The following is a 26,670-nucleotide window of genomic DNA, read 5'->3' as shown; positions in this document are numbered from 1 at the left end:
GAGGCTCCCACAACCAAAAAGTGGCCAGAGCTTAATTTCAATAATAGGCCAAAAATGATGCAATTTTAACGTCCACGCTAATTCTGTTATAAATGTGGGAAGTGCAGTTCTTCATAATTTTGCCCATATAAATCTTGTATCAGTCCAGTGATGCTTGACTGTGCCTTTGAATGGTAAGAAATTTAAATAGATGGCTAGCAAGTTAAATGGATATTGTTGTACTGCTTCTGCATCTTTTTTTGACCAGCTTAGTGACTGAAAGGGAGATATTGTGGTGCAGTGGTAGCGTCCCTACCTCTGGGTTCAAGTCCCACTTTGGGACTTGATGACCATGGAAGGTGTGTGCATAATGTGGCCAATTGTGGTGATTGATTATCAGCCTGTAAGCCATTCCAATATGCCTGATAGCAGGCAGTAAGAGCAGGAGAGTTTCCTGGTTAGCCATACTGCAAATGGCAAATCACTGTCATACTTTGCCAGGCATATTCATGGACGAATCTAATGTAAGTCCATGGCTGCCAATGCCCTCTTAGGACCTGGTACCTAGAGGAGAAGTGTCTGAAAGGGACCATGTCTTGTATTTTGGTATAGCCATTTTATGTTCTCCACTGTAAGGTGGGACAATCAGTGTTTTTATTGAAAGCCATTGCTACTTGTTATTTGGAGAAAGATCCCAGAGAGATCCAAGCAGGTGAGATTTCACCAATTGGAAGAAAGCTGTGCACACACATTGTTGATCCTTCACACTATATATATAAAAAGATGTTCTGGGCCTTTGCTAATGTTCCTGTATATTGAAATTTTAGGGGAAAAATGTATTTTGTAAGATTACTTTGGAGAATAATGTTTCTCACTTGAACTTTTTTCAGATTGTACTCCCACCTCATCTGGACCGAGTACGGGAAAAGCTAGCAGAAAACATTCACGAGCTCTGGGTGATGAACAAAATTGAGCTTGGCTGGACATATGGGCCGGTATGTTGGTAGCCTACCATTAATGCATGTCAATTTGGTTGGCAGGCTTTGAACTGCAACCCGGAGGCATATTTTCTATTGTTGATTAGCTTAGGAAAATCAAAATTGGTTTGACTTTGAACAGGATGAAGACTTTTATTATAATAAGCGAATGGAGGAAAATATACCTTTTAAGTTAAAAGGAAGACAACTTTAGCAAGCAGTATCTTGGAACATAGTAAACTTTACAACCTACACAGTTAATGTGCTTTCCTGGAGTTGGCCACCTCTGCATTATTACCCAAACTGCCTTGAAGTCTCAGTGAACCTGTTACTTGGCACTCAGGCTGGAAATTCAACTCCTGCCTGAAATGGACACCAAGGTGGCAGAGCGGTGCTCCCTCCACACAAAACTGGTGCTAGGAGGCTCATACCATAAATGGTTCTTAAAATGGCACCAGTGAGCTGAGAGCACCAAGAGGCAGCCCACTGCAGTTGTGAAGGGGAGGGAACCATCTGGCTCTTACATGGAGTTGACCAGCAGATCAGACCTTGGTCTGGGTGGGTGGGGGTTGCGGAGCTGGTGGTTGGGAGTCAATCCTGGTGGAGGTGCTTGAAGTTTGAACGAGACGTCAGTGGGGGCTAGAGTTCTTTTGTGATCAAGAAGGAGTTCTCTGCCCCCAGAAAAAAGGAAACATATGAATTTCCGACAAAGAAGCTGGCATTGCTTACAACAGACTTGGCATTTTCCTTACAGATCCGGGATGACAACAAACGGCAGCATCCTTGTCTGGTGGAATTCTCCAAGTTACCGGAGCAGGAACGAAATTACAATTTGCAGATGTCACTTGAAACCCTCAAGTGAGTTTGTTCTTTCATTTAATCTCTTCCTTCTTGTGGGGGCAGAAGCAGACATCATTCCTCCTTGAGTTTGGGTGAAATAAAGTTACTTAAAGCTGACAATCTTTGGATCCCTACATACCTTTGTAAAGCTTATTCTTACTTTATTTGCGTCCAGTAGAAGTTTCTTTCTGAAAATCACGAGAGTAATGAGCAGAAAATCAGTGTCTCTGTAACCCTCTGATAAGCCATGCATGGCCCCACCAGAAATCATTTCACCCTGTGAGAATATGAGTCAAGGTCCTGAATTACTTCAGATTATTTCGGCTCTTGATTTTGTGCTGAAATTAATGCCTGCCTCAGGTGCAGCAAAATTTATTTTGCGAGTTAATGTCAAAGATGTAAACAAGGGAAATATTGGGTGGAATTTAATGCCCCCTCCCACCGGATGGGGAAACATTTAATCAGGCAGGAGGGTGTCGGGTGGGGACCCCGCCACCTTCTCGCCTCATCCCAATTAAGTCCGTGGGGGGATGGTCTATGGATGGTTTTCCCACCCTTCTGCCAATTGAGGATCTTAAGTGGGAATTAATGCTCACGTAAGGGCCTCATCCCACCACCACTGGTGTTAATCCTGCCAGTCTTACCATGAGGGGTTGCTTGCAGGAACCAGGGTGGCGGTAGGCGTTCTCTTGTCCAAAGGCACTCAGTTCCTGATGAGGGGCCTGGCAACAGGAAGGGGGGGGGGGGGGGTGCAGTTGAGAGCACCACCCCCACCCCCGCCCTGCCCCTGCTACCAACCCCCTCCTCCCATCACTCACCTATGGGCTGGGTTGCTCTGCGATCTTAGGCCTCGGCTGGGGTGCCATGCTGGCAGCAACCACCGCCTCCCTGGTAGCCTTGCTGTTCAGTGGAGCTGCTGGCCTCTAATTGGTTGGCAGCTCTCAGCAGGTAGGACCTATGACCTCGGGGTCCTTAATCCCTGAGAAGGCCTGCCGCCGCCCAGTGAAGTGCCTGAGTGGCACTTAATGCAGCAGGCCTCCCCTAAAAGAGACATCGTGGCACCATCGCCGGATCTCCAGCCGATGGGTGAAATCCTCATTGCCTCATTAAATACCACCTGGTCTCACATTTGACTCTTTCATTTAATTGCTCTTATGTACAGACACTCTCCATGGAGAATGCTCCCATCCCTTTGCATGACAGTAATGCAGCAGCAAAGTGTTCTTGCTGTTGTTTGGGAGTCTTCGTGTATAATGGTTTATTTATTCTTCGCCCACAATGGCTCCCAGTACCTTGTCCCGGTTTCATTAATATGCCAGTTGAACAGAAATAGCCAGACTATTTATAAGATGAATTATTGAAGTATTCCTGGGAGTGAAATATGTTGCTGCAGAGCTGTGCGATGTGCATGTTTAATTTTTGAAATACCCAACAAGCATAGACCACCCCTTTTAATAACACAAACAAAACTTAAATTTGAATTCACCAACAAGTGCTGAATTTCAAAGAAGTGTCTAAAAGTGCCATTCTTGTAATGAGTAATCAGTGAAGTATTCGTAGCTTTAAGTATCATGAAAGGAAAGACAACAATTTTAGACGAATGGCCTCCTGCTTTGCCATAAATGACTATGGCTGGGCTTTTCCGGCCCCGTTGTGGCAGGATCTGCCGCAGGAGATTTGGCAGCCCAGTCAAAAGTCCACTGACTTTCGGTGGGACAGGAAGATCCCGGTAATCCCACCCTGTGGATGTGAACTATTGTGGTGAAGACAGATGGAACAAGCACAAATTTATTCAATTTTCTCCACTTTCTCACCCAGCGTAAGTACATGCCTTTATACGTGCATCGACCATTTTGCTAAGATTAACGACAGAGGGAAATGACTGGCCGTGCTTCCCGTGGGGAGGTTAATGTGCCTGAATTGTGGTGCTCCTGATTTTCTGGTATTGAAAATTATCTTGCAATGGGGCCTCAGATAGTTTATCCTGGTATCTTTTAGATTTAAAAGATACATATATATAAATATATATATATTTTAAAATCATTTTAATATAGGACTCTTGCCTTTTTTTAATTCTCTGCTAATATATATAGATTGCTTGGTGTTCTTGCCCTTCATTTCCCTACAAATAATGTAAGAGATGTGATCAGTGACCCACAGTATCCTGTATGGCCTATTGCTGTGACACTGTTCTTGTTTAAGTAATGAAACTGGTACCTAGTAAGATGGATGTTGTTCATTGCAATGTGTCACTTGCACATAATACTTAAAATATATCATAGCTTTGCAGGTGTACCAAATAACTGTTGAGTGTTCTGACTCAAGGAGTAAAAGCTATCCAAGAGTTATTCATTGTAATTAAGTGGGTTAACTAATAATAGCTCTCCTTTAAGATGGAGACACTTATTTGATACTACAATGTATGAGGAAAGGCTGAAATGTTTGCAATAGATCATTTGTGCAAAGTTACAGCGATGTATTTAATCCACTTGGGGCAATCTCGCCAATTTTAATTAATTTCTTTGTTTCTGAGATGAAATGCACTTAGACAGTGTTCTGCCATATCATGTCTCTATTGCGACCAGGCAGACCAGATATGACACAGCATTCTGTCTAAATCCCAAAACCTTTGGTAATAAGAATCATAAATTAATTGATTGTAAAAGCTTTATCTTAATTATGAATTTAATGACCATGAGGGTTTTTTTGATGCAGAATTGGAGGGAATATATTCGTTTGAGCTAGATTTTAGAAATACTGCCCAGATATTTATTCATTTTTAAATAATAAAAAATACTTTCAGAATTCTCAGCAAGCACATTAAATAGTGAAGCTGAAATTGCTCACCCGTTCTGCTGCAGCCTCTCTGTGCCTCTGATGGGAGGATAGCAGAAGGGCACTGATATAGGACAGGATTAAGACTTCCAATTTCCTCTTTGGCCTTGTCAGAGTTATTGACCCAAAGAGCGTGAGGCTGGTGGTGGGAACTCCTTTCACCGGGTATTCTTGCTTCACTAACTACTGCCTATGCTTAGAGGCCTTTTGAAGACCAAAGCCAATGTATTCTGTCCCCGTTTGAAACTTGGCGCCCTAACCGTTGACTGCATTGCTCTCCTTAGCAACTGTCTGAGGATTTATCAGACTGCTCACAACCTTGGTGTCATATTTGACCCTGAGATAAGCTTCTGACCACATATTTGTGCCCTTGCTAGAATTGCCTATTTCCATCTCTGTAATGTTGCTTGAATCCACCCCCGCCTTAGTTCATCAGGTGCACTTCAATGCCTTTCTTATCTCTAGACTAGTGCAACACACTCCCCCCACTGTATCCTCCATAAATTTTCCAACTCCTTCCCCCACCCCCGACCCCTGTCCAAAAATCTGTTCACCCGTCACTCCTGACTTACACTGGCTCCTGGTCAAGCAACACCTTAATTTTAAAATTCTCATCCTTGTTTTCAAGTTCCTCCATCGCCTTGGCCCTCCCTTTCTCTGTAATCTCCTTTTGCCCCAAAACCCTCTGGGATATCTGCGCTGACCTTTGGAGCATCCTCGATTTCAATTGCTCCACCTTTGGTGACCGTTCCTTCAGCTGCTTATGCCCTAAGCTCTGGAATTCCCTTCTTAAACCTCTCCGGCTCTCTACCTCTCTTTCTGCCTTTAATGTGCTCTTTAAAAAATACCTTTTCGACCAAGCTTTTGGCAATCTGGCCTAATATACCTTATGTAGCTTAGTGTCAAATTTTGCTTAATAACTCCCTTGAAGTACCTTGGAATGTTTTATTTTAAAGGCACTACATATAATTATAATATGCTGCTGATATGCCCAGTGAGAGGAGGCATACTGGTCTCAGGAAGGGGAAGAAATTATCCTATGAGGGAAGGATGCAACCAGGGAGAGGAGAGAGGCTAGCCCAAACAATGTCAGGGAAGTTGCCTACCCCCCCAAGAAAGATAAGTTTTTCTTAAAAAGTGGGCCAAAAGAATGTACAGTTACCGCTTCTTTCAGCGTTGTGGAGATGTGGAGGCTAGTGAATTGAACTGTCCCTCACATAGCAGCAGGAACTGGAGTATCTGGTAGTGTTGGGGCTGGTTGAAACCGGCGCTGCACCCCCAGTGTCACAGGCTTCCAGTGATCCTGTGCAAATAAGTGCCCTCCAACTGACCGTGTATACTGTAAAGGGGTTGTTTCTGGAGGGCACAAGTGGGTTGCAGTCCTGGTGTAACTGCCTGGATGATTGCCGTTGGAATTACATGGCCACTGACTATAACACTGTTTTTAAAAGCCATGAAAAAAGCATTAGCACAAGGAGAAGTGTGTTACCAGTAATAATGATGAATGAAAATCGGAGTGCTGCGAAACCTCCAAATAACTTATAGCTTCAGTGCCACTGGAGCTGTTCAGGAAGGGTGGGTAGTGAAGCAGCACGTGTCCTACCTTAAGAAAACTAGTTGATTCTAAATTCTGGAGAAGCCTTTGCAGTGACAACACTGCACTGGTTTTACTTGGAAGCCAAATGAGATGGCTACATGGTGATATTTATAAATTTTACTTTGTCATCTCAATTTTCCCACACAACAAAACACAGCACTCTAAAAGTAATTTGTTACGTGAAGATGTTTTGACAGCATGACAAACTGGAAGGATTTTTTTGCCACTGATTCATGCACATGTGCTGGGAGGAGGAGAACACTTACAAGTGTACAGTTTTGCAGACAGATTGAGACTGATTCAGGATGCAGAATCCAGGACGAGTATAACGGGCCTGACTGATCTCCAGAAAGCCTAATGAGAAACCACACTCCTGTCTCAGATTCTTCCGGCTGACTTGACAGAATTTACTGATCCATTCTCTGGTGCTCCAGTAATGTCCCCTCCTCTGACACCTTTTTTATTTGTAACATCAGAATGTAACTGATTCTTCCATCTAAATGCAAATATAACCAAAACCTTTGAACATAAACCTCTGTATTACGTTTGGTGCTGCTTTCACTTTAAGGCACAATAAAATGGGACTTGTGTTCTAGTTTCCTCACCTATGGGGAGTTCTAGTACCCCAGGGGCAAAATGTTCTGCCCTCGCTCGTGGTGAGCTTGGAGGTGGGAGGGGCATGTAATTAGGCGGGGTGGTGCCGTGGCTGAACCCCACCACCTTTCTGTCTCCGCCAGAATTAAGTTCTGGGCCGGATGGTCCATTGACGACCTTCCCATCCTTAAGCCAATTAATGATCATCCCACTGCTGTTGTGTTAACCCAGCTACAGGACCTGTTGCCATGCAGTGCGAATGACAGATGAAACCATGAGGGTCACTTGTCCCCTCAGTGGGGGTGAGGTGGGCCTCCCTCAATCAAAGGCACAGTACCCGAATGAGAGACAGGACATTGGGAAGGGGAGAGGGGCTGCTCAGAGTTCCCCCGTGCCCTTCCTTCTGATCCCCCTGCACCCCTCTCCCTGTGATCTTGTGTACCACCCCCCCCAACCACATTACTTACCAGTAGCCTGGGCCCTACGCGATCCTGGGACTCCAGGAGGTGTCCTTCCGGCAGCAGCTCGGCCCTTTCAGTGGTGCTGCTGAGCTCAAGAGCTGCCTGCCCCTGATAGTGCACAATGCAGAGTCCAGCCAATTCCATTAAGAGGGAAGGGTTGGAATCACTTAAAGAGGACCGCGGAGGCTTTGGCATCACGGGATTTTTGTAGGGGCCAAAAAGAGCACAAATTCTTTTAATGGCTTTGAAAAACAGAATCAGTTTTAAACCATAATCTTACCTTTATCTGAGTGGCCTACAAGTTCGCCTTTAAGAACCATTGGCTAGGTTGTTCAATACAAAAAATACCTGAAAATTGCATTATGTTCCTACTAATGTCAAAGGACCACAATTTGAATGTGCCAATGAGGCACCCACTTATTTTTAACACACTTCAAATACTTGACTCCAGTGGTCGCAGCTCAGATATAAGTGTGAATTTTCATTGTGCTATCGCTGCATTCCCACCCAAAAGCAGGGATGGAAATTGTCCATTGTTATCTCTAAGTATTCTCTGCTAGCAACAGTCCCTACTGGGAGGGTTAGATTGTGGAATCTCTCCTGCAGCTAGACTCTGCTGGATTTTGGCTATTGTGGCCAATGTTCGCTGTTTGTATGCTCACCAGCCTGTGATTTTTACTCTCATTTTACTGGGCAGAAAAATCAGGGGGCTGATGACAGCATAGCTGCTATGTGTTCTTGTTGTCTTTTGGTCCCCTGATGTTATTAATAATTACACTTTTAAGTTTGTAAAGATCAGAAACTCTTCATTTTATTTTTTTTTTGCCATGCTGTCTGGTTAAAAATAAACCAGATTGAACTGATTATGTATACATCACTTCAGTCTCTAGTGCAGCTGTGAAATGTGGCCCCCTGGAACACTTACACATACCACATTAGTTCCTAGCTGAGTAGTTCCTCACTATTTACAGATAACACAGCAATATCTAACAATATCAGAAACCCATGGCCAATAATAGAAATTTTAAATGCTAATTAGGAGCACGAAAGAAATTCAAACTTATTGAAAATAGTTTCCCACTACTAAAATTGCTTAATAAATGAAATGATTGAAAATGATTCATCAAATCAGGTTGGAGAAATGATGTTTGAGTAGATGTCAACAATTAAAAGAGCAGCAAATGGCCTTATGTTGCTTTAAACTGACACTGGCTCACTGAAGTGAGATGGAGAAATAGGCCAGTAACTTGTACCGTGGACAAAATTATCTTTTTACTTGACAATCCATGGCATTTAATACAGGCTATGCAAGAAATTAAACTGTGCCTGGTGCTGATAAAACATATGTTGTTGAAAATTCAGGAGAACGTTCTTTGCTCAAGGAGTAGTTGGATTGTGGAACTCACCACCACAGGGAGTAGTTGAGGGAAAGAGCATTGTTGCATTTAAGGGGAAGTTAGATAATTAACGTGAGGGAGAAAGGAATAGAAGGATATGTTGCTGGGGCTAGATGAAGAAAACTGAGTGGAGATTCATATGAAGCATAAGCACCAGCATGCACCTGTTGGGCTGTGCTGGTAACATCATGTAAAAGTTGACTCTTGATGTTGGTTATTTTATGTGTTTTTATTTTCAGGACCCTTATGGCTTTGGGTTGCCATGTAGGCATTGCTGATGACCAGGCAGAAGAAAAGGTGAAGAAATTAAAGCTCCCCAGGAAGTAAGTACCTTGGGCAAACATTACTATGTAAACATATCACACCTGGATTAGAATTTTACGAGTCGGCGAGCGGGGGCGGGGCCCACTTGCCGATGCGTAAAATGAGCCAAATCAGCTGTGTGCCCGCCGACCTGTTAATGGCCAATTGAGGCCATTGACATGGTCAGTTAAGTAATTAAAGAACCTGCCCGTCCAACCTTAAGGTAGGTGGGCAGGCCAGGAGCCCCAGCGGGAACTAGAAAAAACATGAAACCTCATTCACCGGCAGGATGAGGTTTCATGTAGGCTTTAAAAAAAATTTAATAAAGATTTTGTAAAAATTAAGGACATGTCCCAACTCACGTGACATTGTCACATGAGTTGGGACGTGTAAGGGAAATTTTATTTTTCTATTTTTGTCTTTTTTACATATGCAGCTGATCTCCCGGAGGCAGCACTTAGCCTCAGGGAGATGAGTGCACTCTTTCGTGCGCATGCGCGAAAGAGCGCACTCTCAATTTTGGGATTCTCACCCCCCCCCCCCCCCCCCACCGCCCGCACAGGGAGTGCGTAGCACTTCTGTGTGGACGTCACACTGGGTGACTGGGTGGGCCTTAACTGGCCCGCCCACATAAAATGGCAGCGCACCCCTGATCGGGGACGCCGATCGGAAGCGCGTCCGTACCCGCCCGCCCGTCAACTTCCCCCCACAACGGGGGGAAAATTCAGCCGCTGGAGTATTGTGTGCAGTTTTGGTCTCCTTACCTAAGGAAAGATATATTGGCCATAGAGGGTGTGCAACAAAGGTTTACCTGGGATGGCAGGATTGACCTGTGAGGAGACAGGGCTTGTGCTCTCTAGAGTTTAAAAGAATGAGAGGTGACCTCATTGAAGTACAAAATTATACAGGGCTTGGCAGGGAAGATGCAGGATGTTTCCCCGGTGGGGGGGGTGTGTCTAGAACCAGGGGACACAATCCCAGGATAAGAGGTAGGCCATTTAGGACGGAGATAAGGAGGAATTTCTTCAGTCAGAGAGTGGTGAATCTTTGAAATTCTTTACCCAAGAGGGCTGTGAAGGCTCAGCCATTGAGTATGTTTAAAGCGGAACTTGATAGGTTTCTAGTTACCAATGACATCATGGGACATTGGGGTAGTGCGGGAACATAGAATTGAGGTAGAAGATCAGCAATCATCTAGTTAAATGATGCAGCAGTTTCGAGGGGCTGAATGGCCTATTCCTGCTCCCATTCTATGTTCCATCATCAGAATGTTTGTTTGTGTATGTGTGTGTTTCTGCTTTCTGTACTGCTGAAAACTTAACTTCCAAGTTGTTTTTTTCTCTCCTGCCCCCTCTCTCCTTTGCCGATTGTAACAGGGATGTTCTGATATCTGTGAAAAAGTGTCTCTTCTGAGAAAGGAAATAATTTAAAATTCAGCACAACTTATTTTGCAATTAGGACTTGTAATGTTTTTCTTTTGCTGCACGGACTGAGAATGGCATATTCATAGGGCAGGATCTTCAGGTCGGCGAGCGGGGGTGGGGCCTGCTCACAGATGTGTAAAATGGTGCCGGATGAGGTTGGGTGGAACCCCCGATGTCACCCTGCGTCATTTCCATTTTGAAGTCAGCAGTGGTGCAGCCGAGTCAGCTGCGTGCGAGTCAACCTGTCAACAGCCTATTGAGGCCATTGAAAAAGTAATTAAAGTAATTAATGGACCTGCCTGTTTGCTTCAGAAAAAGCATGAAACCTCATCCACGGGTGGGATGAGGTTTCATGAGGGTATTTAAATTTTTAATAAAGATTTCAATAAAGGTGATGGACATGTCCCAACTCACGTGACACTGTCACATGAGGGGACACGTCAGGGAAATTTTTCTATCATTTGCATTACAATTTTTAATTCAGAGCCGATCTCCCTGAGGCAGCACTTAGCCACAGGGAGATCAATGCACTCTTTTGCGCGCATGCGCAAGAGAACACAACCCCGGCTGAGGGAATCCCCCCACCGCCCGCATAGGGAGCGCATAGCGCTTCCTGGCAGAAATCGCACTGATTAAGGCCTGCCCACGTAAAATGGCGGCGCGCACCCGATTGGGGGCGCTGATCGGAGGCGCACCTGCCCGTGCCCACTCCCACACTTCCTCCCCCAACGGGGGGAAAATTTTTCCCCAAAATTTAGAATTCACGGTGTAGGTTGGACATTACTGATGGCTAGTGTTGGCTACAATCTCTGTATTACTGGTTTGCAGAGTAGCATTCTTTCCCCATTTGTTATTTATGTCCTTCATCATAAGGTGTGGCCACTCACCTCTGAGATGACAGCTTGTGCCCAGGTTCCTTTTTGTAACAGTGGATTAGATTCTTCCTATGATAACTCCTTGCTGGAAGCCTTACATGCCCCCACGGATCAATGGGTATGACTAAACTGTATCCGTGGAGAACTACTCCAAACAAGAGAGTCCAAACATTAAATGTGAGAGTCTGAAAGATGCTTTCATTTTGCTGGCTTAATAAATAACAGGGCTATGGAAACCAAACACCAGCTTGTTTTCTCCTGGAGTATACCCAGTTGTTTGCGTATTCATCTAAACTAAGAAATCAAGGCAATTTGAACCCCCACAATCTTCAAGAACTCCCCAGTTACATTGCCAACTCAAGGTTCTGCTCAATATATGGTGTTACCTGTCTGATTCTTCCTTCAGTGCTTCTTCATTTCAATGGGAAATTTCCCTGTCGTTATTATGCTCAGAATCATGAGGGGGCTAGACAGAGCAGGTGAAGAGAAATTGGTGCAAGGGTCAAGAACTAGAGGACACAACTTTCTGGAGTTTAGCAAAAGAAGCAAAGGCAACATGAGTAAAAATCTTTTTTAAGCAGCGATTAGTTATGTTTTTGAATGCACCACCTGAAAGCATGTTGGAGGCAGGTTCAATCATGGCTTGCCCAAGGGAATTAGATAAATACTTGAAGGGAAAAAGTTTGCTGGGTTACAGGGGAAGGACCGGGGAGTGGGACTAGCTAAATTGTTTTGACAGAGAGCCGGCACAGTCTCACTGGGCTGAATGGACTCGTTCTGTGCTGGTACAAATTTATGATTATCACATACTACCAAGTTGTTGCCAGTCCGGCAACACCTCAATTTTAAAAATTTCATCCTTGTTCTTGAATCGTTCCATGGCCTATAGTGGGGAGGGCATGAGTATGCACTTGAAAATCTCCCTTCAGGGAGATGAAGGGTTTTTTGAAAAAGAAATAAAGATTTGAAAAATTTAATAAAACACGTCCCCTCATGTGACCCTGTCACATGAGCAGGGACATGTTATTAATAACATTTTAAAACTTTTAATTTATTTTTATTTGCTTTTGGAAACCTCATCCTGCCCGTGGTTGAGCTTTCCAAAAAAATGCAAAGGCTGCTTGGCCTTTTTGCCTGCCCGCCAACTGTAAGGTTGGACAGACAGCCAAAAATTTAACTGAATTGACTCTTTAATGGCCTTAATAGGCCTTTTAATTGTCAGTGGGCGCGCTGCTGACTTCAGCGTGTGCCCACTGACTGAGCTTTTGCCCGACTGCGCGTTGACGTCAGGGCGCTCGCGTGATGCCAACGCGCATTATTTCATGCCTGAGCAAGTTGGGCATGCACCCGCTCGCCTGCCGAGCTAAAAGTTTTGCCCTATGTTCAAGGATATTGTATCACACGTGCAACTGGTTGCTCACCCTCCTGTGAAACTCTCCTTGTTGTAGAGATTGCACTGTGTCTGGTTGCATATTGCCAGCTCAGCTACAACTGCTTAGTGTTGTATGTTGATTAGTCTAGCTGAGGAATGATTGCTGAGACGTTTGGCATGTTCAAACAACAACTGGTTTATTTTATACAACTGAACTATGTACAACTACCCATGGCTAGGTGTTACACTGCTGAAGCCATGAACATTCTCTCCTTCCTCTCCTAATCACTTACCTCATCATTTTGGGAGGTGCTCTTTACACAGTCCCACACATTATCCCTTACAAACCCGAATACTACAAATACTTACGCTGAAATCTACACTATACAAAAGCAAATATTGCAGATGTTGGAAATCTGAAATAAAAACAGAAAATGTTGGAAGGACTCAACAGGTCAGACAGCATCAAGGAAAGAGGAATATAGTTAATGCGCTGGATTTAGTGGAGGCAATGGGGGTTTCGCCTGCAAGCTGGAGACCCGCATCGCCTCTTTTAGGGAAGGCCTGCTGATTTAACTAGCAGATGGGCACTTAACTGGGCAGAGTGGACCTTCATCAGGATCAGGGACCCCAGTAAAGGAAGTCCCACCAAGAAATGCTGGTCAGCCAGAGGCTGGCAGCTTTATTGAACTGCTGTGCCACTCGGGAGACAGTAGCTGCTGTCGGTACTACACCCATCTGAGGCCCAGAATCGTCGTTGGATCCCAGGGAACAGGTGAATGATGGTCAGAGAGGGTGTTGCGGGGAAGAAGTTTTGGCAGCAAGAGCTTGTGCGAGGGTGGGGTGGCTCTCAGATCCCCTTCCAGACGCCAAGGTCTCTCAATCAGCCACTGAGTGCCTTAGAATGAGGGGCCACCCCCTGGAAGCCTGCAAGCAACTCTGCATGGGTTTGCTTGTTGTGCCACCTGCGTGGCAAGCCCCCTGCCCACCAATGGATTAATACCATTAATTGCCCACTTAAGAGTCGCAATTGACAGTGGGGTGGGATGGTAGTCCATGGGTGTACCCACCACAGACTTAATTGGGGTGGAGACGGGAAGGCAGTGGGGTGCCCATGTGCCACCCTCCCAAATGATTAATTGCCCCCTGCTATCAAACCTGTCAATTGGGTGGGCATTACATTTTACCCAGTGTTTCAGGTTGATGACCTTTCATCCGAATTCGAATAAGCTTGATTTGTAAACGGGTTTTAAGCAAGTACAAAAGTAGGGAAAGAGGGAGTGGGCGGTGGGGGCGGGGGGGTGGGGGGGGGGCGGGGGAGAACAAAGAGAATGTCCATGATAGAGTGAAATGCAGGACATTATTAAATGGCAAAAGGGACAATGACGCAAGGCAAAAGCAGATGGTAATAGGATAAGTAAAAAAAACAAAAGGTGTGTTGAGGAGGTGTAAATAGGAATAGCAAAATCATCACCAATAACTGCTGACTGAAAAATAGGGCAGATGTTACGATCTTAAATGGTTGAACTCACTGTTAAAATAACGAGGTTGTAAAGTGGCTAGTTGAAAGATCACATGCTGTTCCTCAAGCTTCAGTTGAGCTTCATTGTAACATTGTCAGGGGCCAAGGACAGAGAGGTCAGAGTGGAAGTAGACGGAGATTTAAAATAATGGGTAACCAGAAGCTCAAAGTCATGCTTGTGAACTGAACGGAGACGCTCTACTCGATCTGAATTTGGTCTTACCCGTGTAGACAAGGCCACATTGTGAGCAGCAGATAAATTGTACTAAACTGAAAGAATCACAAGTAAATTGTTGCTTCAGTGGAATGGGCCTTTGAGGCCCTGGATTGTGGAAAGGGAGGAGGTAACAAGGCCAGGAATGCATGGGAAGGTTCTGTAGGAAAGGGAGAGAGTGTTGGGGATATCTGAGGAATGGACCAGGGTGTCGCAGAGGAAATGCTGAAATGAGAGGGAAGGAGAAGGTGTATTTGCAGGTGGCATCAAGCTGGGGGTGGCGGAAATGACAGGGGATGATCTGTTAATGTGCATGCTGGTGGGAGGTAAGGTGAGGACAAGGTCAACCCTATCATGGTTCTGGGAGGGAAGGTTCTAGGGGGGAATAGGAAGGGCAAGAACAGAAGTGTGGGAAATGGAATAGACATGGCTGAGGGCCCTCTCAACTGTGGTGGAGGAGGAGAATCTTTTATTGAGGAAAAGGGAAGACATATTGAAACCACTGGTGAGGTGAGAGTGACTGCCCTTGACATCAAGGCACCAATTGACCAAGTGTGTGGCATCAGGGAACGCAAGCAAAACTGGAGTCAATGAGAATCAGGGGGAGAAGTCTCCGCTGGTTGGAATCATACGTAACATAAAGAAAGAAGATTATGGTTGTTGGAGGTCAATCATCTCAGTTCCAGGACATCACTGCAGGAGTTCCTCAGGATAGTGCCGTAGGCCTAACCATCTTCAGCTGCTTCATCAATGACCTTCCTTCCATCATAAGGTCAGCAGTGGGGATGTTCGCTAATGATTGCACAATGTTCAACGCCATTCACAACTCCCCAGATACTGAAGCAGTCCATGTCCAAATGCAGCAAGACCTGGACATATCCAGGCTTGGGCTGGCAAGTGGCAAGCAACATTCGCGCCATGCAAGTACCAGGCAATGACCATCTCCAACAAGAGAGAAGCTAACCATCGCCCCTTGACATTCAATGGCATTACCATCCCCCACTTTCAGCATCTTTGGGGATATCATTGACCAGAAACTGAACTGGACTAGCCGTATAAATTCTGTGCCTACAAGAGCAGGTCAGAGGCTAGGAATTCTGCGACGAGTAACTCATTAACTGCCCAAAGCCAGTCCACTATCTACAAGGCACAAGTCATGAGTATGATGGAATACTCTTCACTTGCCTGGATGAGTGCAGCTGCAACAACACTGAAGAAGCTTGACACCATCCAGGACAAAGCAGCCCACTTGATTGGCACCACATCCACAAACATTCACTTCCTCCACCACCGATGCACAGTAGCAGCAGTTTGCACCATCTACAGGAACTCACCAAGGCTCCTTATTCAGCACCTTCCAAATCCTCAACAACTACCATCTAGAAGGTCAAGGGTAGCAGACTGATGGAAACACCACCACCTGGAAGTTCCCCTCCAAGCCACTCACCACCCTGCCTTGGAAATATATCGCCATTCCTTCAATGTCGCTGGGTCAAAATCCTGAAACTCCCTCCCTAACAACACTGTGGGTGTAACTACAACACATGGACTGTAGAGGTTCAGAAAGGCAGCTCACCTTCTCAAGGACAATTAGGGATGGGAAATTAATGCCGGCCTAGCCAGCGACATCCGCATCCCATGAGCAAATAAAAATGAATAAGGAAGGTAGGGGGTCATCAGAACAGATGTGATGGAGCCTGAGAAATTGAGAGAATGGAATAGAATCCTTACAGGGAATGCAATAGGAGAAAGTTTAAGGTAACTTTAGGCTTATATTGGTCGATAGCCTATTCCCAGAAATGGAGACAGAGAAGTTGAAAAGGGTAAGAGAAAAGTCAGAGATAGACCATGTGAAGACAAGGGAAGTGTGGAAATTGGAAGCAAAGTTGATGAAATTTTCCGGTTTGGGACAAGAGCAGGAAAAGACACCAATATGTACCAATGTACCAGAAAAAGAGGTCAGGGAGATGACCTCATTGGCATTGGAACAAATAAAGTTCCACATCTCTCATGGAATAGTGGGCATAACAAGGATCCATGTGGGTTCCCATAGCGCTACCTTTCATTTGGAGGAAGTGAGTGGAATTAAAATGGAAGTTGTCAAATATGAGAACAAGCTCAGCCTGGTGGAGGAGAGTAGTGGTGGATGGGATCTGGTTGGGCCTTTGATCAAGGAAGAAGCCAACTCCCCTCAGACCATCTTGGCGGGGGATACAGGTGTAGAGAGAATGGACGTCCATTGTGGAAAGTAAACAATTAGGCTGAGAAAGTGGGAATAATTAAAAGTTTCTGAGGGTATCAGGAGAAAATGCTGGAAATACTCAGCAGATCAGGCTGCCTCTGTGAAGGGAAAAACAAAGGTAACATTTCAGATGGTTGACTTTTCCTCAGTTGCAATTTATTCTTAGTATGTGATGATGCCATGACAGACCTGGGTTGGAGTTGAAGATCTTGAACTGACGTTTATTGTCTGGCAGCTTGTGATGGTAGGCAACCGTGGAGCTTTGTCACAGAGTGAATAATCCTACTCATTCCATAATTTCCTGAAAGTCGCCTGGTGAGATATGGCAGTGGGCATGGGGCAAAAATAACAGAACAGTTGGCCTGGATCAGAAGCAAGACATGGAGCAGGGGAGGCACGCTGACTCAATCTGCACACATCAAATCATTTGCTCAGTTTGCCAGATTAAGAACAGAAATTCAACAATGAAAACCTTTTTAAAAAAAAGCTACAAAAGACATTCAGTATTCAAAACAGTTGAATAATACTCAGGTGTTTGAAGAGGGTGGCTGTGTGTAGAATCATCAAAATACATTTTATAACATTGTCAATCAATAATCATTGTATTTAACTGCATTCCATGAATGTGTTAGAAAGTCTCTTTCTTTCCCACAAAATTTCCTGCACATCCACCTGCATCTGACGTCTCTAATACAATCTCTTAGTTGACTCTTGGATAAAGTCAAACAGAATACAATGATGTTTTTATTTCTTCTGGGAGAAGTCATAGAGTTCATGATTCACTGACAAGCATAGTGTTTGATTATGGCATTTCAGACCTTGTATGCAGTCGAAGACCATTAACTGATGGTGCTCAGTCTATGGTAACTTGTGGTGGTAGGCAACTGGGGAGCTTCTCTATGGTGTGTGGGTAAACTAACGCATTCTATAATTTCCTGAAAGTCTCCTGATGAGATGTGGTAAGCCACAGTGGGCGTAAGGACAGAAATACCAGAACAGTTGGCCTGGATCAGAAGTAAGATGCAGCACAGTGGAGGCATGCTGACTCAATCTGCCTATATTCTTGTTTAATTCTGCAAATCCATACTGAATTTAATCCTTAAAATCCTGAAACCCTGTCTGGATGAAGGCCTGAATTATTGCAAAAGACATCTGCAATTATCCCATTCAGACTGCTTGGAGTGTCTCAGATTTGAGAAGATAAATGATCTGGTATTTGGGTGATTCTGAAATGATCACGTTTATTACCTATGACCAATTAACCCTTGAAACGTGGTCAGCCTTCTTAGGGCAATGGTATTCCAGCAGTTCAGTTGCGTTTTTGTTGATGGGCACAACTGACCAGATACTGAACCAGTTCATGTCCAAATGCAGTAAGTTCTGGACAATATCTAGGTTTGGGCTGACAAGTGGAAAGTAACATTCACGCCACACAAGTGTCAGGCAATGACCATCTCCAACAAGAGAGAATCTAACCATCATCCCTTGACGTTCAATGGCATTACCGTCACTGAATTCCCCACTATCAACATCTTGGCGGTTACCATTGGCCAGAAACTGAACTGGACTTGCCACATAAATATAAACCCACGACCATCTAGAAGGACAAGGGCAGCAGATGCAAATGAATTCCACCACCTGGAAGTTCTCCTCCAAGTTACTCACCATCCTGACTTGGAAATATATTGCCATTCTAGGGTCAAAACCCTAGAAATCCCTTACTAACAGCACTGTGGGTGTACCTACATGGACTGCAGCGGTTCAAGAAGGCAGCTCACCGCCACCTTCTCAAGGGCAACTAGGGATGGGCAATAAATGCTGGCCCAGCCAGCGAAGCCCACATACCATGAATGAATAATCATTGGATTCAAATTCACAACATGTGCATGGTGAGATTTAAATTCATGCCCGCTTGGTGAGCAGGCCAATACCATAACCACAATTATGCAATCTCCTATTAATGCTGCAATAAATCTGAGTGCAGATGGTCATCTACTCCTTTCAGACATCCAGAATGTGACAGAGGAAAGATCCTTTGCTGGAGGCTAGGGCCTTTACCTTAAAGATTCTGGAAATGCTTCATTTGCACGCTTGGTTTGGGGCTTCTTTAAAGGGGTCTGGCATTTCCTGTGCACTTCGACGTGCTGTGGCTCTCATACTGATAGAACTGATGGAGGTTATTGACCTTTGATACTCTTCTGGAGCATAGCTGAGTACTTTTGGGACTATTGCATGCAACAAAAGTCCCAAATAAGTTTTGCAGAACTGGCTGAGTTCTCCATAAACTTCCTCTTTATCCTTGTAGCTTGGCTTACGCTCTCTCTTTGTTTCTTAACATCATATTCCCACTGACAAACATTGCACCTTTGCAATTATTATTTTTTGTTCTCTGTTTAAGTATTAACCATCCTGCTGACTTACCTTATTTCTGCAAAGCCTCCAGCACTGAAATTCTCCTGCACATTCCGGATAGGATGTGATTTCAGAGGAGACTTTATAAAATAAGCAGTTCCTAAATCAAATGCATATTTTTCCTGGATCTTTCTTTACCTCAGGAAAAATGATATCAACCTTCACAAAGCTCTACCTTTTGTGATTAATTTTTATGTCTAAAACTTTTCCTCTGAGGGAAAGTTTCCTGCCAGTTGATATCTTAAAAAAAAGTTGCATATGCTCAGTGTGTTCAATTGGGCTAATGTTAATTTAAAGCCCAACATGATAGCTTGCAGCACTACAGAATATTGGTTACTGGTGCCAAACTAGGACCTGTAATGTAAATGGGCCATAAATTACCCAGGCCCGGATTTCCATGGAGTCGGACTGACTCTGGAGGCATTTAAATACAGTGGGCGGGATCCGATTCCGGGATTCCTGGAGCCAGCAATGTTTGCCAGCGCATGATGAGGGTTCAGGTAGCAAGCCCACATCCTGCACTCCCAACCTAGCCGGGTCTGGAGTCACATGTAGGCCAGACCAGGTAAGGATGGGACATTAGTAAACCAGATGGGTTTTTATAACAATTGACAATGTTTTAACAGTCACCCTTACTGAAACTAGCTTTTAATTCAGATTTATTAATTGAGTTTAAATTCCACCAGTTGCTGTGGTGAGATTTGAACTTGTGTACCTAGAACATTAGCCTGCGCCCCAGGATTACTAGTCCAGTGACATTACCATTATGTCACTGTGGACACTTAAGTGGCCAGTGGCAGGCTTTGCCCGGGATCAAGGACCTAAGGGGCATAGGTCACATCCACTGAGAGATGTTGGCCAGTTGGAGGCTTGCTGGCTCTCAGTGCTCATCAGCACCAAGGAGCTGTAGTGGGTGTTGATGGCACAGCACTGGAGAGGCCTTGGATCAGCGTTGGATCCCAGGCTAACAGGTGAGTGATGGTGGGGAGGCGGTTGTCGGGGAGGAGGGGTGGTGTCGGCAGAATGGGCAGGAGGTGGCTCCCTGTGGGCCCTCACCTTCCCGATACAGGGTCCTCAAGGGACTCCTTCTCCCCTGGAGCCTGAAAACAACACACCAGTGTTTTCTATTGGGGCTCCCTATGTGGGAACAGGCCTGTCCACTGTTAGGTTCATATTAGCAGTGGTGGGATGAGGCCCTTAAGTGGCCATCAATTGCCCACTTAATGGCCTCAATTGGCAGCGGGTTGGGAAGGCCATCCACAAGTCTTCCCACCCTGGACTTGATGTTAATGGAGGCAGGAAGGCGTTGGGATGCCTATGTGCCGACACCCCATCAGCAAAGTGACCTCAGGGAAGGGTATTAATTTGGACCTGAAGGTTTTAAGGAGTGACTGACACTCTCAAAAATCAGTGTGACAGTGGACTGGATCATCTGTTTTAATACTATTAATTGATGGATAAAAACTGGTCAGGCCGTTGAGGTTGAATCCCATCCCAAGCCGCCCCCTCCCCCAACAATTGATAAATTTTCTGCTCACCCACAACAGAATCAAACTTGGCTTATTTTAATAACTGGGTCTCACAGAATTCCTGTTGGTTGATTTCCCAACTGCTCTGAGCAGGAATTCCATGGGACGTGGCAGTATATTGCAGGACTGGGGCTAGCCACTGGCAGCAGATAAGTGCCAAGTTTGGCTAATTGGGCATTTCTGCCAGGGTCCCGTGATCGGGAGGAGTTGGTGGAGCGAGATAATCAATGGGACATTTCCAGCTCAATTTCTTAAAAAAACAAGCAAAAATCTACCTCACTTGACCCTGGCTCCTCTCCTAGGGAAGGGCCTTTGGTGAAAATTGTAGCTTAACAATGCCATCGGAGCACAAATGCATATTTAAAGAGTCTGGTGGTTGTCCCTCTTGCCTGATTAGAAAAACACTGTTAAAATTGGAAGTTGCAGGATTGGTGTTGGATGTCGGCAGGGGTGGAACTCTCTGCCAAGTTCCCATAAACCACTTAAGATCACAAATACACACATTTGATCAGAATTAAAATTACCCGCTGTAGTCTATGCTCCAGGCATTAACTCCATTATTGCATTTCACGTTCTTACAGCCTTCATTATGATAAAGAAGTTTTTCCTACTTGATGACCTCAATCTCTTATATTTAATCTTTTAAATCTATGTCCCCTTGATATATATTCCAGTCATTCAGTGAAAACACAATTTGTTTCTATCTGCTTTGTCCCACTCTTTTATAATTTTAATCAGCCCTATCAAATCATCTCATAATCTCCTTTTCTCTAATGAGAAAAGCTCAATTTTTACATCTAGTATTGGGAAAGGAATTGGTTTAAACCGATTTTCGGGCCAGGAGAGAGTCGCTTTGAATTCGGCAGCCAATCTTATTAGCATAATTCCTGTCAGCTGCAGTCATCAGTTGGGTGTTCACAGGCACTTCAGGAGTTGGCTCCACTATTTTGGGCTGTGCCCCAATGGTAGTCTTTCAATAGCTCCTGGGATGGGAAGGAAGAGAATTGAGAGGGAGGAGAATTGGAAGAAGATGAACACAGGTCGGCACGGGGAGTGCTATGGATCCAGTGAGAGTGCTACTACTCTTCCTGGCTGTACATAATTGTAAATTAAAAAGGAACAGCTAACCTGGCCTCTTCCTGCATTCCCTTTAAAGGTGGCAGGTTAGGCTGCCCTTACGTCAGGAAACTGAACAGAGCTTTCTGAGTGCAGACTCCATTTAGTGTTGACCTAAAAACTTAATTGTACCTTTGGACCACAAAAGTAAAGAGGACTGCCACTTGAACCAGGCAGGCACTCCGGTAAATTATATGAACGTGCTTAAGAGGCAGTGGCTGGATGGTTAGTGCCAATGATTCAGTAAGTTTATTGACCCCATTTTGAGGCCATAGCGCTCCATTAATGCTGGTTTTGGCAAGTTAAAGTTGGCCCTGGCGAGGTCTGTGAACAGGTCATAGGCCCCTTACTAAGACACACATGGAACCTTGGAGCTATTTTTGATGGCTGTCAGAAGTGCTTGTATATCCCCTAAGAAAAGACAGTGTTGGACATGTTCTGGCATCCTTAGGGTGTAAGAGATAGAGCCCTACATAATTGGTTCCTTATCTCTCCATTTTGTGCTCAAGAAATGTGTGCAAAAAGGTGTAATTTCTCACCCATTGTGTGTTGATACTCCAGCCATGGAATACTGAGTTGCTGAATCTCTAACCTCAATTAGGAACATCCCATCTTCACCGGAAATGGCTTTGTTAAATGCACTGATATGACAACCCTTGGAGTTATTTTTTCTATGATTTGCTGACTCTTCTCATGTTGATGAGCAGTGAGAGATTATAAATGTATTATCCTGCAGATTAGCCAGATGAGGCAATGTAAACAACCTTCTATAGCTAAATCACTTCAAGACCCCATCTTGTGCTTTCTTTTGATGTACAATTACTGCTGCTGCTGCTTCTGCTATGCATAGTTTCAGACTGTGGATATGCACATCCATTCTGCGGCTCTCAATTTTTATAATTCTCTTCCCCGGAGAGTAGTGGAGGCTGTGTCATTGATTTTATTCAAGGCAGGGCTAGACAGGGTTTTGAAAGACAAGGGAGTCAAGGTTTATGGGGGGCAGATGGCAATGTGGAGTTAAGACCACAACCAGATCAGCCATGATCTTATTGAATGGTGGAGCAGGCTTGAAAGGCTGAATAGCCTACTCCTGCTCCTAAGTCCCAGATTCCTATGTTCCGAAATGACAAAATGGATGATGGTGCATGGCAAAATGGGTGGTAATGGGACAAGTAAAGGAACAGAAGATAGGTCTAGAGCAGGGCTTCGCTATACAGCCACCCAGATTCAACAATGAGTTCAACAATTTTAGATCAAAACCACTGCTCCCATTTTTTCAGACAACCACTATTGATAATGATTATGCTGCTGCCATTTATATCTCCTCTAGAGCATTGTTTCTAGATTTTTCTCAATATTACCCTTCTTGCCTTGCATCATCTCTCCTGCTTTCCACCCTATCCCAGAACCTTCCCTTTTGCTCTTTCCTCCCCTCTCACCTTTCCCTGTCTCTACATTTGCCTACAACCTGTAACAATGGAAGCATTTTCCAGTCCTGACATAAGGTGGATTGACCTGAAACATTGGGCTGAATTTTCACTTTGGGGAATGGGTCTGTTGGGTCTGGAGTTGGGTCTGTTTCTGGGTGCTGAACAGAGTGGGGGTAGGGAGTGGGAGGGAGGGGGACAGCCACTCTTTGCGATTGGGCCTGCCCTATATTGGCACGGGGACAGGTACTCTGTACAATTAAGGGTGACAATTGGGTTCTCAAATTTGGGCCAATCAGACCTTCCAACCTGTGAAGAACAGCAGGTTGCTGTAGAGGGTAAGTAACTGAGGGGAGGGAGGGAGGGAGGGTTGGGGGGGGTGGGGGGCACTTCATTATGAAAGTGCCCTCTCATCAACCTTTTAAAAAAATGTAAATAAGAGGAAAAGCAGCCAGGCCAACACCGTCGGGCTGGGGAAGGGGTATCTCTCCACAAATTCCTTTGGATGCACCCACACCCAGGGAGGGCCTGACAGCCTGCTGGAGTACTGGCACCCTGGCTTGCCACTCTGGCATGCCTCCAGACAGTTAAACTCTACCCCTCTGGAAGTTGTAGTATAAGAGTCTGTCACATATAGAGTTATTGTGGGACTGAGTACAGTACTGCCCATACAGTGATGTAGGAGAACACATGACCCGCTCCCAGAGTCAGTGTGGTGCTGGACGGAGCCGTGCGCAGACCTAAGCATGGAGACAGCTCCTCGCTTGTACCCTTCGCTGTATATTTATAAATAGTTCTAGCAGTTAATAAAGACTTACAGTTAACCCATGTATGACAAGGAAGACTTCATTAAAATCAACCGAGACGTAACAAACACAAGTCTGGACAATCCTAGGTGGCTTCCTTTAACTGGTTTTAAAAAGGCTCTTAATGAACCTAAGTGGCTGCCTGCCTCATGTGGATGGGTAGCTTTGCCAGACTCCAAGCCCACCTCCCATAAAATGGCCTACACTGTGAACGGCTTGGGAAACTGGCACGCTAGCTGGCACTGGTATTTTTGGGCTCCGTCCGCTCCTGTTCCTGACCTCAGTGGGGCCTGAAAAATTCTCCCCATTAGCTTTGTTTCTCACTCCACCAATGATCTGTTGAGTATTTCCAGGGGCAGAATTTTACGTCCTGCGGGTGGGTGCGCACCCGACCCGATTGGGTGTAAAATAGCGCGTGATGATGTCGGGTGAGAGCCCCGACCTCATCGCGCACTCGTGCAATATTTCGGTCGGCAGGCATGAGCGGGTGCTGGAGCTGCGCCCGCCATTAATTAAGAGGCCACTTAAGGCCATTAAAAAGCCAATAGACGGCGATTTTTCATTGCCCGTGCGATTTTGCGCTTGTCGTATGGGCAAAACGGGCAGGCGGCCAGCCCACAATTTCAAGAACCTCATCCACGGGTGGGGTAAAAGCGTCAGCAGCATCGCCAGTGTGAGGAGTTTTGGAGATAATTTGCTGCTGGTACAGTCAACTGCACACACGTGGCCATCAAGGCGCCAGCAGGTGAGCCCAGTGCCTTTGTCAACAGGAAGGGATTCCAGTCCGTGAACGGGGATGCAGAGTCTTCAAGTCTGTGCAAGATACCCTAGCAACTCCCATGACGCTTACTTCCTGAGACACTCCCGGGTGCCGAAGCTCTTCAGTGCTCCAGCCCAACTGGATAGATGGCTGCTGGGTGACAAGGGCTATCCGTTGAAAAGTTGGCTTTTCTCCGCCACCCAGGAACAGAGTCAGAGCAGCGTTACAATACGAGTCATGCCTCCACAAGAGCGGTGATAGAGAGCACCATAGATCTCCTGAAGATGTGCTTCCGATGCCTGGACCGTTCAGAGGGTAAACTACAATACCTCCCAGAGCAGCTGTCACTGATAGTGGTTTCTTGCTGCGTTTATCACAATCTGGCACTGGCAAGAGGTGACCCATTGAAGGAAGAGGATCTTGATGTAGCTCCAAAGGCCACAGATGATGACTCCAGTAGTGAGTCAGAAGAGGAGCATGGTGAGGAGAACGCTGAGGGCATTGAGGCAGACCTTGATAACCTCTAGGGAGGCATTCTGTCCCTGGAGCTGCCGCTCCTTGAGAGTCGCAGCTCTCTCAATGGAGGAGGCAGTTTGCTCGGCCATGAGGATTAACACAGTGCTCATGCTCCACATGGACTCCTCCACAACGGAGACCATGGCTCGCAGACCCTCGTGGATCTCCGCCAGATCCTCCTGCACATCCTGTTGGACATCCAGCATCTGCCGCCTAATGGACGACTCCAGAGGCTCATCATCTGCCTTCGACTGAGCATCGTCCTGGTGCCCATCAGTCCACCGACTGCGGGTGCCCTCGGCACTCTCTGCCTGAACCTCAAGCAAGTGTGAATGCCCTCACTAACGTGCACTGACATTCTAGGCGCTGATCTAATGCCCATTGAGGTGCTGGTATCTGCGCTGGTGCCTGATTCAGAGAGCTGGTGTAACATAGGGGTGCAAGTGAAGCTTGGTGGTGCTCCGGCATTGGGGTGGTCCTTTGGGGTCCAGGCAACAAGTGCTTGCTGGTGAACCTAAAAAGGAGAACACGGACATGTCATTAGTTAAAGTCGCCACACTGTCACTGTGCATGCCAGGCACCCTGGTGAGACAATGCAGATCTGCATCATGGTTCTGCCAGAGCACCTCAGCTACTGACCTCATTACAGCATTGGTTCAATCATGGACAAAAGAGCTGAACTCCCAAGGTGAGGTGAGAGTGACTGCCCTTGACAGCAAGGCATCAATTGATGGAGTGTGGTATCAAGAAGCCCTAGCAAAACAGGAGTCAATGGGAATCCGGGTTGGGGGGGGAAACTCTGGCTGGAGTCATACCTAGCACAACGGAAGATGGTTGTGGATGTTGGAGGTCTGTCACCTCAGCTCCAGGATATCACTGCAGGAGTTCCCTCAGGGTAGTGTCCTCGGCCCAAACATCTTCAGCTGCTTCATCAATTATCTTCTGTCCGTCATAGGATCAGAAGTGGGAATGTTCGCTGATGATTGCACAATGTTCAGCACCAGTCGCGACTCCTCAGATACTGATGCAGTCCATGTCCAAATGCAGCAAGACCTTGACAATGTCCATGCTTGGACTGACAAGTGGCAAGTAACATTTGTTCCACACAAGTGCCAGGCAATGATCATTTCCAACAAGAGAAAATCCAACCATCACCCCCTGATGTTCAATGGCATTACCATCACTGAATCTCCCACTATCAACATCCTGGGGGTTACCATTGACCAGAAACTGAACCGGACTAGCCATATACATACTGTGGCTACAAGAGCAGGTCATAGGTTATGAATTGTGTGACGAATAACTCACCTCTTGACTCCCCAAAGCCTGTCCACCATCTACAAGGCACAGGCCAAGATTGTGATGGAATACTCCCCACTTGCCTGGATGAGTGCAGCTACCACAATGCTCAAGAAGCTGGACACCCTCCAGGACAATGCAGCCTGCTTGATTGGCACCACATTCACAAACAG

General features: G+C 45.6%; 1 protein-coding gene across 1 annotated transcript in view; it reads left to right on the top strand.

The window, feature by feature from the left end:
* Positions 1 to 26,670, top strand: part of ryr2a (ryanodine receptor 2a (cardiac)) — an 806,696-nt gene that overhangs the window by 434,243 nt on the left and 345,783 nt on the right. Inside the window, exons 22-24 of the mRNA XM_041213076.1 lie at positions 870 to 974; positions 1,711 to 1,814; positions 8,920 to 9,003. Of these exons, the coding sequence (XP_041069010.1) occupies positions 870 to 974; positions 1,711 to 1,814; positions 8,920 to 9,003 (293 nt within the window). The remainder of the gene's footprint in view (positions 1 to 869; positions 975 to 1,710; positions 1,815 to 8,919; positions 9,004 to 26,670) is intronic.

Source organism: Carcharodon carcharias, chromosome 2, assembly GCF_017639515.1.
Source record: "Carcharodon carcharias isolate sCarCar2 chromosome 2, sCarCar2.pri, whole genome shotgun sequence".
In the NCBI taxonomy this organism is placed as follows: Eukaryota; Metazoa; Chordata; class Chondrichthyes; order Lamniformes; family Lamnidae; genus Carcharodon; species Carcharodon carcharias.
This window is presented reverse-complemented; position numbering and strand designations above follow the sequence as displayed.